At 45.3% G+C, this 13,069-nt stretch overlaps 1 protein-coding gene across 3 annotated transcripts in view; it reads left to right on the top strand.

Annotated features, from left to right (window-relative positions):
• The window catches only part of LOC126236017 (actin-related protein 2-B), a 77,347-nt gene that overhangs the window by 42,209 nt on the left and 22,069 nt on the right, over positions 1 to 13,069 (top strand). For all 3 annotated transcript variants that reach the window (XM_049945032.1, XM_049945033.1, XM_049945031.1), the window contains one exon: positions 3,213 to 3,306. In XM_049945032.1, coding sequence (XP_049800989.1) covers positions 3,213 to 3,306 — 94 coding nt within the window. The remainder of the gene's footprint in view (positions 1 to 3,212; positions 3,307 to 13,069) is intronic.

Below are 13,069 nucleotides of genomic sequence, written 5' to 3'. Positions count from 1 at the left end.
ACGAGGAATGATGGTTAGGCAGTGATTGATGTTGAGAAATTCTGAAATGTTAATGGTATGGGGACAGTGGGGGTGGATCACAATTGAATGGAGGAGTGAACTGCCTGAGGCAGGGTTATGCATTGGTTTTGGGTTGAGTCCAATTGGTAGGGTTGGTGACGAAAAAGTATTTCCCCTGTAGGGACCAGGAGAAGGAGAGAAGGTCTTCAACAAGCTCAGCAGTTGGGAGTAGAAGGGAAGGCCTTAGTTGATTATTAGGTGCAGCCAGAAAGTAAGTTTCCCAGTGGTGCTTCCATTAAAGTAGATGTATTTAACTGGGAAAATAGCATATGTACAACAGATCTATGACGTGACAATCAAATGCTGACCAGGCAGGTCCTGCCTGGTGCCAGTACTACGGCAGCAGTGCCCTGAAATGACATCTCTTATTCACCCTCCCACCGCCAGCAAGATAAGGTCCTTAATGCACAAAACATAGTGCCCATTAAAATTCACCAGAATGGGCAGAACATCATGAGCAAACAGATGGTGCATTGCTGGTGTAGGCTTTTTTCCAAAGGTCATCAAAGTGTCCCTGACGAAGAGTGCAGTGGGCGACCGTCCCTCATCGATGGTCACCTGGTTGAGCTGATGCGGCAGCGCATCGCGGAGGACTGTTGCTTCATGATTATGTAGCTCAGCAGCCATTTTCTGCAGATATCACGATCCTTGTTGCATGAAGTTGTCACTAAGCACTTACTGTTCAAGAAATTGTGTGCCAGGTGGACGCCAAAAACCTGATGCCCAAGCAAAAATTGAAATTTTTTGGAGCAGCACCATTATTTCTGCAGCAGTATCACTATGACTGCAATGAGTTCCTCGATGGGATCATCACAGGCGATGAGATGTGGATTTCTCACTTGACCCTGGAAAGTGAGCAGCAGTCAATGCATTGGTGCCACAGTGGATCTCCAGTTAAGATGAAATTCAAACAGGCTGTGACTGCAGTAAGTGACGTGCACAGTGTTCCGGGATAGGAAGGGAATTATGCTCATTAACTTCATGCCCAGAGGTGAAACAGTGATGCTAACCGTTACTGTGAAACAATGCAGAAACAACGATGTGCCATTCAGAACAAGAGGTGTGGAATGCTTATTGCAAGTGTTGTGCTGCTCCATGACAATGCTCATTCCCATACAGCTGGGAGCTGTTTGATTATCCAGAATACAGTCTTACTTGTGCTCCCAGCAGTTCCTACCTTTCCTTGCACCTCAAGGAATTCCTCTCCCCCAACCAGCATTTTGACGACAACAAAGAGCTAAAGACAACTGTCACATGCTGGTTCCATTCACAAGCGGCAGACTTCTGTGACACAAGAATACACTCCTGGAAATGGAAAAAAGAACACATTGACACCGGTGTGTCAGACCCACCATACTTGCTCCGGACACTGCGAGAGGGCTGTACAAGCAATGATCACACGCACGGCACAGCGGACACACCAGGAACCACGGTGTTGGCCGTCGAATGGCGCTAGCTGCGCAGAATTTGTGCACCGCCGCCGTCAGTGTCAGCCAGTTTGCCGTGGCATACGGAGATCCATCGAAGTCTTTAACACTGGTAGCATGCCACGACAGCGTGGACGTGAACCGTATGTGCAGTTGACGGACTTTGAGCGAGGGCGTATAGTGGGCATGCGGGAGGCCGGGTGGACGTACCGCCGAATTGCTCAACACGTGGGGCGTGAGGTCTCCACAGTACATCGATGTTGTCGCCAGTGGTCGGCGGAAGGTGCACGTGCCTGTCGACCTGGGACCGGACCGCAGCGACGCACGGATGCACGCCAAGACCGTAGGATCCTACGCAGTGCCGTAGGGGACCGCACCGCCACTTCCCAGCAAATTAGGGACACTGTTGCTCCTGGGGTATCGGCGAGGACCATTCGCAACCGTCTCCATGAAGCTGGGCTACGGTCCCGCACACCGTTAGGCCGTCTTCCGCTCACGCCCCAACATCGTGCAGCCCGCCTCCAGTGGTGTCGCGACAGGCGTGAATGGAGGGACGACTGGAGACGTGTCGTCTTCAGCGATGAGAGTCGCTTCTGCCTTGGTGCCAATGATGGTCGTATGCGTGTTTGGCGCCGTGCAGGTGATCGCCACAATCAGGACTGCATACGACCGAGGCACACAGGGCCAACACCCGGCATCATGGTGTGGGGAGCGATCTACTACACTGGCCGTACACCACTGGTGATCGTCAAGGGGACACTGAATAGTGCACGGTACATCCAAACCGTCATCGAACCCATCGTTCTACCATTCCTAGACCGGCAAGGGAACTTGCTGTTCCAACAGGACAATGCACGTCCGCATGTATCCCATGCCACCCAACGTGCTCTAGAAGGTGTAAGTCAACTACCCTGGCCAGCAAGATCTCCGGATCTGTCCCCCATTGAGCATGTTTGGGACTGGATGAAGCGTCGTCTCATGCGGTCTGCACGTCCAGCACGAACGCTGGTCCAACTGAGGCACCAGGTGGAAATGGCATGGCAAGCCGTTCCACAGTACTACATCCAGCATCTCTACGATCGTCTCCATGGGAGAATAGCAGCCTGCATTGCTGCGAAAGGTGGATATACACTGTACTAGTGCCGACATTGTGCATGCTCTGTTGCCTGTGTCTATGTGCCTGTGGTTCTGTCAGTGTGATCATGTGATGTATCTGACCCCAGGAATGTGTCAATAAAGTTTCCCCTTCCTGGGACAATGAATTCACGGTGTTCTTATTTCAATTTCCAGGAGTGTACAAAAGTTGATCCCACGAGAAGACAAGTATGCCAGTTCTTTTGGTGACTGCCGGCCGCGGTGGTCTCGCGGTTCTAGGCGCGCAGTCCGGAACCGTGCGACTGCTACGGTCGCAGGTTCGAATCCTGCCTCGGGCATGGATGTGTGTGATGTCCTTAGGTTAGTTAGGTTTAAGTAGTTCTAAGTTCTAGGGGACTGATAACCACAGCAGTTGAGTCCCATAGTGCTCAGAGCCATTTCTTTTGGTGACTATGTTGAGAAATAGTTGAAACATTGCTGTACCGGTTGCCAGTAAAGCTTTTCATGTAACTATGTTGTCTTTGTTTAAAAAAAAAAAAAAAAAAAAAATCTCCAAAAAATTATGACAGCATTGTTAAATTCCATATTCCAGAATCAGTTAATTAATACACTTATTAACTCTTGTTTCAGTTACCTGATGGCAGAGTTATTAAGGTTGGTGGTGAGAGATTTGAAGCACCCGAGGCTTTATTCCAGCCTCATCTAATCAATGTTGAAGGGCAAGGTAAGATGTTGCATAATAAATTTTTATTTTTGGTACATGCAGAACATGATCAGCAACATGTTTATGGTAAACAAAGCCACCACAGTTGTAAAATGTGTTGATTGTACACGACACAAATATCTCTGCACAGAATGGTTTTTGTAGTTCGTGAGATAATGAGAAAGAATCTGGGATAGGTCCATTATTAACTGCCATTAGGCATTTACAACGCATATAAGCACTCGTCGGTGACCACTGTTTAGTGCAAATGTTCCTAGAAGGATGATGATGATGATGATGATGATGATGATGATGATGATGATGATGATGACACCTAGATCATTAAAATAATAAAACCTAATCAACCTCATGATATACTGGGTGACTGAGAACAGGATGTTTTTGAAATGCTGGCCGAAGTGGCCGCGCGGTTAAAGGCGCTGCAGTCTGGAACCGCAAGACCGCTACGGTCGCAGGTTCGAATCCTGCCTTGGGCATGGATGTTTGTGATGTCCTTAGGTTAGTTAGGTTTAACTGGTTCTAAGTTCTAGGGGACTAATGACCTCAGCAGTTGAGTCCCATAGTTCTCAGAGCCATTTGAACCATTTTTTTTGAAATGGCTAGTATGATGCCACTTGTGTAGATAGTGGGGGAACCTGGTTCTGGAAGAGAGCAAAGATGCTGGAAACCATTGAGATGATGAGACATGCATCAAGTGGGAGCTCAGAGTGGTCTACATGACACATACGCGAGTTAAGCCATGAGTTGGTGTGCGCTGTTTTTGAGAACAATTAACATTTCATTCATACAATATGGTTATTGTTCAGTAGCTGAAAGTAACAGATTATGACAATGAGAGAAACTCTCCCTTCAAAGTGCTGCTTGAAGACAATGGAAATGCGATAATCGTCATGAGTGATAAGCTCATTGTCATTTGAGTGGGAAGGTTCATGAGCAAAATTTGTACTACTGGGCTTCTGAGAATCCACATATCAGTCACAAAATACCACTCCATGCAGCTCATGTAAGGGTGTGGTGTGAAATTAGCAATTTTGACATCATTGGCTCCTTTTTTCTCTTCTTCTCCCCCCCCCCCCTCCGCCTCTCTCTCTCTCTCTCTCTCTCTCTCTCTCTCTCCTTTTTCTTATGTTGCTGCTGTGACAGTCAACACATTGAACATTACATTCACTTGCTTCACACTCTTGCATTCTCCTCTGTGATGGTAACATCTACACAAGAACAACTTTTATCTTAAACAAGATAGTGCCACCCACAAACTTCACATCTATTTGTGGATGTAGTTAATTGCATGTTTCAGGGGGAGGGAGTCATTTTCCATTTTGGTGAATTCCCGTGGTCTTCGGCATCCCCCGATTCAAGCGCTTGTGACTTCTCTTTGTCAGGACACCTAAAATCCCATGTATATTTCCATAAACCCTGCACCTTGACTGATTTGTAGGAGACAAGTGGCAGCAATTGACCATGAAATGTTGGATTGTGCTTACACTGGTTTTCAGCATAGTCTTCAAACCTGCATTCGAGAAAGGGAACACCACCTACCAGACATCTTTCATTCGTAATATGTGTTTCAGATGGCATGTAATTACAAAGATGTTGTAATAGTTTCACTTGTGCTTCACAAATTACATTCACTTACGCTCGTAATTCACAAGCCACCATATGGTGCGTGATGGAGAGTACTGTGTACAACTACTTGTCATTTCCTTTCCTGTTCCCCTTGCAAATAATGAGGGAAAAATGACTGTCTGTATGCCTCCGTATGAGCCCTAAGTTCTCTTATCTTCGTGGTCATGCAAAATGTACATTGGTGCCAGTAGAATCTTTCTGCAGTAAACTCGCAAGTACTGGTTCTCTAAATTTTCTCAATTATGTTCGTCAAAAAGAACATCACCTTCCCTCCAGGGATATCCATTTGAGTTCCCAAAATGTCCCTGTAATACCTAAATGTTGTTAAAACCTACCAGTAACCAATCTAACAACCTGCCTCCGAATTTCTTCAATGTCTTCCTTTAATCTGACCTGGTGGGGATCTGAAACACTCAAGCAGGACTCAAGAACAGGTCACACAAGTGTTTATATGCAATCTCCTTTACAGATGGACCACAATTTCCTAAAATACTCCCAATAAACCAATGTCGACCATTCACCTTCCCTACTACTGTCCTTATAAGCTCACTGCATTTCTTATTGCTTTGCAATTCTATGCCCAGATATTTAAATGACATGATTGTGTCAAGCAGGACACTTCTAATACTGTATCTGAACATTACGGATTCCTTTTCCCCACTCGTCTGCATTAACTTAACATTTCTCTGCATTGAGTTAGCTGCCATTCATCACACCATCTAGAAATTGTCTGTCATCTTGTATCCGCATATAGTCACTAAACTTTAGACACCCTTCCTGTATACATTGTCATCAGCAAACAGCCGCAGATTGCTGCCCACCCTGTCTGCCAGATTATTTATGTATATAGAGGAATAATAGCAGCCCTATCACATTTCCCTGGGGTGCTCCTGATGATAACGTTGTCTCTGATGAACACTCGCCATTGAGGACAACATACTGGGTTGTATTATGTGAGAAGTCTTTGAGCCACTCTCATGTTTGGGGTACTACTACATATGCTTGGACCTTCACTAACAGTCTTCAGTGGGGTGCCATGTCAAACTCTTTTCGTGCTAGAATTTGGAACCATGCCCTTCACCCATGGTTCGCAGGATATCATTCGAGAAAACAGCAAGGTGAGTTTCACTTGAGCTGTGTTTCCTAACTCTACGCTGCTTTGTGGATAAAAGTTTTGCACCTTAAGGAAATTTTTTATATTTGAATAGAGAAAATGTTCAAGAATTCTTCGGCAAACATATGTTAAGGATGTTGGTCTGTAATTTTACAAGGCCAGTCTTGTACCCTTCTTATAACAGGAGTCGTCTGCACTTTTTTCCCTGTTGCTTCAGACTTTGCACTGGGCGAGAGATTCACGATAAATGCAAACTAAGTAAGGGGCCAATGCTGTAGAGTACTCCTTGTAAAAATGAATTGGGATATCATCCGCACCTAGTGAGGTTTTTCTTTTCAATGCCTAGGATGGCTATTAGTATGTCCTCGCTACAGGAGTATGTGCAATGGTCGAACAATCGTACATTTGTAAGAGTCTCCTGCATGAAAGATTTCTCAAACAAAAAAATTAAAACTTCAGTTTTTCTTTTACTATCTCCTGTTGCGACACCAGACTGGTCAATGAATGACTGGATAGAAGCCTTTGACCTACTGAGCAACTTTATGTAGGACCAGAATTTTCTCGGGTTCTCTGCCAGATCATATTACTAGAATATGATGGTGGTAGTTCTATGCTTCGTCCATCAACCTTTTCACAGTCGCACTATCTCTACAAACTTTTGCATATTGTCATTTGTGCATTCTCCTTTGAAGCAAGAGTGCTGCGGTCTTCGCTTCCTCAGCAGTATTCAAATTTTGCTCTTGAACCACAGTGGATCTTTTATGCCTTTAATCCACATACTTGGCACATACGTGCGATTTATAATCTCTTTAAACTTAGTCCACAATTCCTCTACGTCCTGCATACTGGAACTAAGTGATGTCTATTGTGTAAGTGGGATGCTAACAGCTGCTTATCTGCTCTTCCTAGCAGAAACACTGTCCTAGCCTTCTTGATAGATTTATTAACTTTAGCAACCTTCATTGGTGTGTCATCGTGATAAGTAATCCCAGTCTCTATACTTAGCCTCCGATAAGGTCAGACCTGTTTGTGGTTACAAGGTTGAAAATATTTCTGTTGCTTGTAGGTTATCTAATCATCTGTTAAAGACAATTTCTGGAAAACATGTTCAAAAATACTTTAGAGGACTGCCTGTCTGTACCTGCTGCAGTGAATCCATAGACGTCCCTGTCTGTACTTGGCAGATTAACGTGCATGATATGGGTATTTCCTCACTATGGAGCTTAAGGGTTTCTTTGAATGACTGTCACAATGGAATCAGGTGGACAGTAAAGCTATCCAACAACTCTGTGATTCCATCAAGACCTGTTATACGAGTCCCAATAACTTCACAGTCACACTCAAATTTGACCCCAATAGAAAGAATGTTTTTGTCGATTTCAGTGAACACTCCTCCTCCAGAGGCGTCTAACCTGTCTTTCCAATCCGTGTTCCATGACTGAGTAAATATCTCTGAGCTTTCTATTTCACGTTTCAACCAGCTCCCTGTCCCAAAAATTGAGTGTGATAAATTCCTGGAGGACAGTAAATTCTGGTACTTCATTACAATGCTTCAACAATTTTCTGATAAACTTTTGGTAATCGAAGTGTCATTACTCTAAACACGGTCTGGTTCTGCTATCTGCATGTCTCGTGAGTGTTCATTGCACTACCTCAGTCTACCACCTAGCCTTAAAAAAAAATCTCTTTTTGCTCCAGAAGTACTCCGCTACCTGAGTAGCTGCTTCCTTTGTGTAGCATATTCCTGATCTGTCAAGGAGAGTCCTAAAATTCTCCACCAGAGATCTGTAGCCTTTGGTTGAGAGCCTCCAATCGGCCTCAAATTAAAGGACCCCGAACAACTCTGGGAACTGTGCTGAAAATTGCAAGCTCTGTTCCACCATTCTGCTAGCTACTCATATGAACTGAGCATGGTGTCGATGTGAACTGCAACTGCACCCTGCTTGCTCAATAGCCACAGGTAAGGCTTCCACATCTCGGATTAGGTCCCCATGGCAGACCTACAGAGTGCTCATTGGCTTTCTTTCTGACTCTGGGCTCTGGATGCTATTTTCTTAAGGGGCTTTATAATGTGAATAATGATGAGCTCCTGGTAACTAGCAAGCCCCACCCCCACCTGCCTGCTGGGACCTTGTTGAAGGAGCAGTCATCTGCCCACTCACAAGGTGGCTGGACAAGGCCAGAAGGGCAGATTCCACATGGACCCTTTGCCTTGAGCAGTGCGAACACATTACTACCCAACATTTGCGCTGTGGTGTGGGCAGATCCACCACGTTGGGTACACTGGGAGGTTCCTCAGCAGCAGATCCCATGGGCAAAACAAGCCACACCTGAGGTGTCCCATGCAATACACCAGATCCTCCACCAAAGCTACTGTCTGAGGCAGCAGCTTGAAGACAGTGACTGTAGCCAAAAGTGCATCCAGCTGTTCACAAGCTGTGGCCAGCTCTTCCTGTGTTCAAATGCAGCATGCACACATCCTACCTATTCTAGCACAACTAAAGAAGTAAATTATAGAAGCTCTGAGAGAATCCTAAATATGCTACTTGCTACCATCCTGATATGTTACCAATGGAGGCTGACTTCTAATGAATTGTGCTGCTGGCCATTAAAAAGAAGTGACAACTGCACGAATCTACGCTTCAGTTACAAAAATGCGAGATTACGTCTTGATAGAAAAACACGCATGGAATTTAAGAGTAAAACTATGAAGAAAACACATAAGAAGATAAATACATAACTTGCTGGTCTACTGGTGCTTAACAGGCAAGAACTGGAGCCTGACTGCGTAATGTTATTTTAAAAATGCCCAACTCCTCTGTCACTCAGTAGATGCTTTTGAAGCAAGATAACCCTTAGTGAGTAGCCCTGCAACCTCTAGTTGTATTGGACTTGCCAGGTATGCAGGGCTACGTATGGGTTGTCCAGAAAGCAACTCACAAACTGTGAACACCGCAGATGTCCCCCCCAGCCACCCATATAACAGGCAATGACACCGAACCACAAGATATGTATGACTGATACAAAGTAAGGGGGAGAAGGGGAGGGGGGTTGCTGTTGAGCACCCTAAGTCCATCGTCATCAGCCAGTCGGATGGATGCACATTTTGAAAGCTGCAATACACATCCGGTTAATAAGGATTCATAGATATTTCATCAAAAGCATCAGAAACTCAAGAGAGACTATAAAATAGTAACAAATGTGGGTCGTCTCGAGAATGTGTTTTTTACTACCAAGAGAGAACAGGCCTTATTCGAAAAAAGGCGCTACCATTTCATGTCACTGAAGACTTACAACTATTGCAGGACTTCCAAGCAATTATGTAACAGTTAGTAAGTGACGTGTGTACTGTGGAAATACCTTTTCATCAAACCAAACAGATCATTAATGGTAAACTATTGGATAATTCCTGATACCAAAAGAACTGCACAACCACCTCTCTACCAGCTCTGACAGACTAGTAATGATTTATGAAAAAAGCATTAAAAGAAGAGTGGAAAAGAAAAGTTGTAATAGATATGGAAAATATTATGAAGAGTGAGCTGAACTGTGTTCACCTCCAATACATTGTCACTGTGCGTACAATTAATAACAGGTATCATGTGTAGAGCTTCCATCCTGTGAGCTCGTCACTTTGTTGTGCAAGGGATGCGCATCTTACAGGAAATGTAACCAACTTGCACATGAAAATGGAACTGTGTTTTGCAGCAACACATTGCTACTCACCATAAAGATGACACATAGAGCTCCGGACAGGCACAACAAAAAGACTGTTGCACATTGAGCTTTTGGCCAAAGACCTGTTTAAAACCCATTCCCACATAGTGTTCCTGAAATGCTGCCTAAACCATGAAATCCACCCTCCCCTCCCAACAGCCTAAGCATAAAAATACTTTTGTCTGGATCCCACCCCTCCTTTCAGAATGACCTTCACCATTTCAGATTCCGCCAGTCCCTGGTCCTCACAAACCTGGTACGGCAGAATACATCTCCATGCCACATGCATCCCAGAAGTACCTCTGATCCCTTTCAAGATGCTGCTACACACAATCCCTACTACATATATCACATTTCTGACATTCAATCTCCAGCACCTGGAAGGGAATTCCAGATACCACCTCCGTAAGTTATCTGTCTTAGGACACCACTCTCCAACCCCTATCCTACTCACAGTGTTCCTCCTTGGCAACCCCTCATAGCACCCAAACCCTGCCTAGCTGATCTTATCAACTTGTCACATCTCCCAAGATCCCTGCCAACACTCCACTAAAATACAATATTGCATTGCCTGTATTAAAGGATACCTTTCACTCCTCACCTATTCCCTTAACAAAAACACTACAAGCTGTTGCTTTTCGGATAGTGGCCCATGTTGACATCACAGTGTGCTTTGTGTACTTACCACCAAATGAGCCTCTTGATAGTGGGGTCCTCACTCATCTTCTTGATGAACCCGATCCTTTCTCCGTTTGGAGGACTTCAATGCACACAGTGCGCTATGGGGCTCTTAACACCACATGCCCCAAGGATTTGGTACTTGAGGATATGCTACACACAACAGATCTTATACTGCTGAACATGGGTCAAGCCACACATTTGAGCACTGCTTCAGGTTCGTCTGCAGCCATAGACCTCGCCTTCTGCTCGCCTGCTCTTGGGGACACTGCTCAGTGGGCAGTGGACGATGACCTTCATGGTAGTAACTATTTCCCAATCTGGATCCCTCTGTCTGATGGAGCAGATCCTGAAATAAAGCCACCAAGATGGTTATTCAAGAAGGCTAACTGGATGCTTTACAGGCAGTTAGCTGTTTTCGAGCAATGTGACAGCATCCAGGACTGGGTGGATCACATTACAGCTGTGATTCACCATGCAGCTGGATCATCCATCCCGAAGTCTATGGATGTGCCTAGGAGGCGACCTGTCCCTTGGTGGAATGATGAGTGTCGTCTTGCAATTAGGAACAGGAGGGCAGCAATGCGCAGATTCAATTGATGCCCTGCACATGAGAATCTTGCAAACTTTCTAATGGGGCATGCAAAGGCAAGGAGAATAATTCGGGAGAGTAAGCAGAGGTCTTGGCAAGAGTTCCTGAACTCCATCAGTAGGTCCACACCTGCATGTACAGTATGGGAAGCCATTAGGAGGATCTCAAGGCACAACTCTTGACCGCCGATAGCAGCTGTACGAATACAGGGGTCTCTTGTAACATCGACAGTGGATATAGCTCAGACAATGGCTGAATCATATAACTCCATTACAGCCGATTCCAGCCAGGATCCCACCTTCCGTCAATATCGGGAGGCACAGGAGAAGGCTGATATTGATTTCCGTTCCACCAACATGGAAGAGTACAACCAGCCTTTCTGTGGAAGCTGGATTCTGCATTGTCAGTGTCTTGTGATATGTCCCCTGGAAATGACCTGTTAACCTACAGCATGGACGCCAAGACCTATGCCTGACACATTTAAGGATGTTTAAGGCCTTGAGACATCTCAGTTTCAGTTGGACCAATGGTCAAAGGAAGTCCTCCTTCAGCTCTTCAATAAAATTTGGATAACTGGCGACTTTCCCAACTTGTGGAATGAATCTATTTTAATCCCAATTTTCAAACCAGGAAAGGATCGGACAGACCCTGGTAGTTACCATAGTATTAGCCTGACCCAAGCTGCGTAGGAAAGACATTGGAGCGTTTGGTCAATCGGTGCCTAGTGTGGGTTCTGGAAACCAGGTCCCTACTCAGTCCCTTCCAGTGTGGGTTCAGGAGGTATCGCTCCACTCTCGAAAACCTGATCCTGCTTGAAGCTGTAATTCAACAAGCTTTCCTTTGTAAGCAACACCTTATCGGTGTTTTCTTCGATTTGGAAAAGGCGTACAACACCACCTGGAGGCATAATATTTTGTCGCAGCTCCATCAGTGGGGATTCCGGGGACGTCTACCGACCTTCATAGGGTCCTTTCTCTCAGACAGATATTTTAGATACAGGCTTGGGAATGTCTTGTCTGCCCGTTTTAAGCAGGAGAATGGTGTCCCTCAAGGGAGTGTCTTAAGTGTCACTGCTTTCACCATAGCAGCCAATTGTATTACAACCACAGTACGACATCCAGTACTATGTTCCTTATTTGTGAACGACTTCTCCATCTTCCGTGCATCCTCCAGCCTCACCATGGCTACTCGGCAATTGCAATTGACGATCAGGCGGTTGGAGGAATAGTCTCACACCACAGGTTTTAAATTCTCATTAGAAAAAACAGTTTGTGTTGCTATTGTTTCCACTGTCTGTTTAATTTGCCCGTTTTAAAACTGGGGGACACCGATCTCACTTTTAAAGAAAAGGTGAAGTATCTGGGTCCTACCTTTTATGAGAAGTTAACATGGTTACCACATATTAAAGAACTGAGACTGAGATGTCTCAAGGCGTTAAACATCCTTAAATGTGTCAGTCATAGGTCTTGGGGAGCCGACAAAGCATGTTTGCTCCAACTTTATAAGGCCTTTGTGCGACTCCAGCTTGAATACAGATGCCAGATTTATGGGTCAGCAAGGCCTTCATACCTTAAAATGCTGGATACAGTTCACCACGAGGGTATTAGGCTATCAACAGGAGCCTATCGCACGAGCCCTGTTGTTTGTTAGTGTGCTGTTAGTTTGTATGCTGAGGCTGGTGAGCCTCCACTGTCTATTCGACGTCTTCTTCTCGTGGTACGCCGAGCATATAGAGCATTGATGTGATGTTTAAAGCTTTCCCGGCGTACTGATTGTTCCGGCAGTTCTCCCGTGTTTTTATGGAACATATAGAGCATTGTCCATTCTTAATTCGCCAGCATCCAGTTATGTTGTTCAGCCGCCACTGGAACGGCTGTTCGATCATCAACCACAAGCGACACGGCCATTTGGGATTTGTGCAAGGGAGAGCCTTGAATTACTACAGGTGGGGGCATTAAGGTCCAAAGCCAGGGGTCGAGTAGGGCATCCCCCTGGCAACTACCAAGGCCTAGATTGCACTTAGAACTGACTGCTTA

The sequence above is a fragment of the Schistocerca nitens genome, chromosome 2 (assembly GCF_023898315.1).
Source record: "Schistocerca nitens isolate TAMUIC-IGC-003100 chromosome 2, iqSchNite1.1, whole genome shotgun sequence".
In the NCBI taxonomy this organism is placed as follows: Eukaryota; Metazoa; Arthropoda; class Insecta; order Orthoptera; family Acrididae; genus Schistocerca; species Schistocerca nitens.
This window is presented reverse-complemented; position numbering and strand designations above follow the sequence as displayed.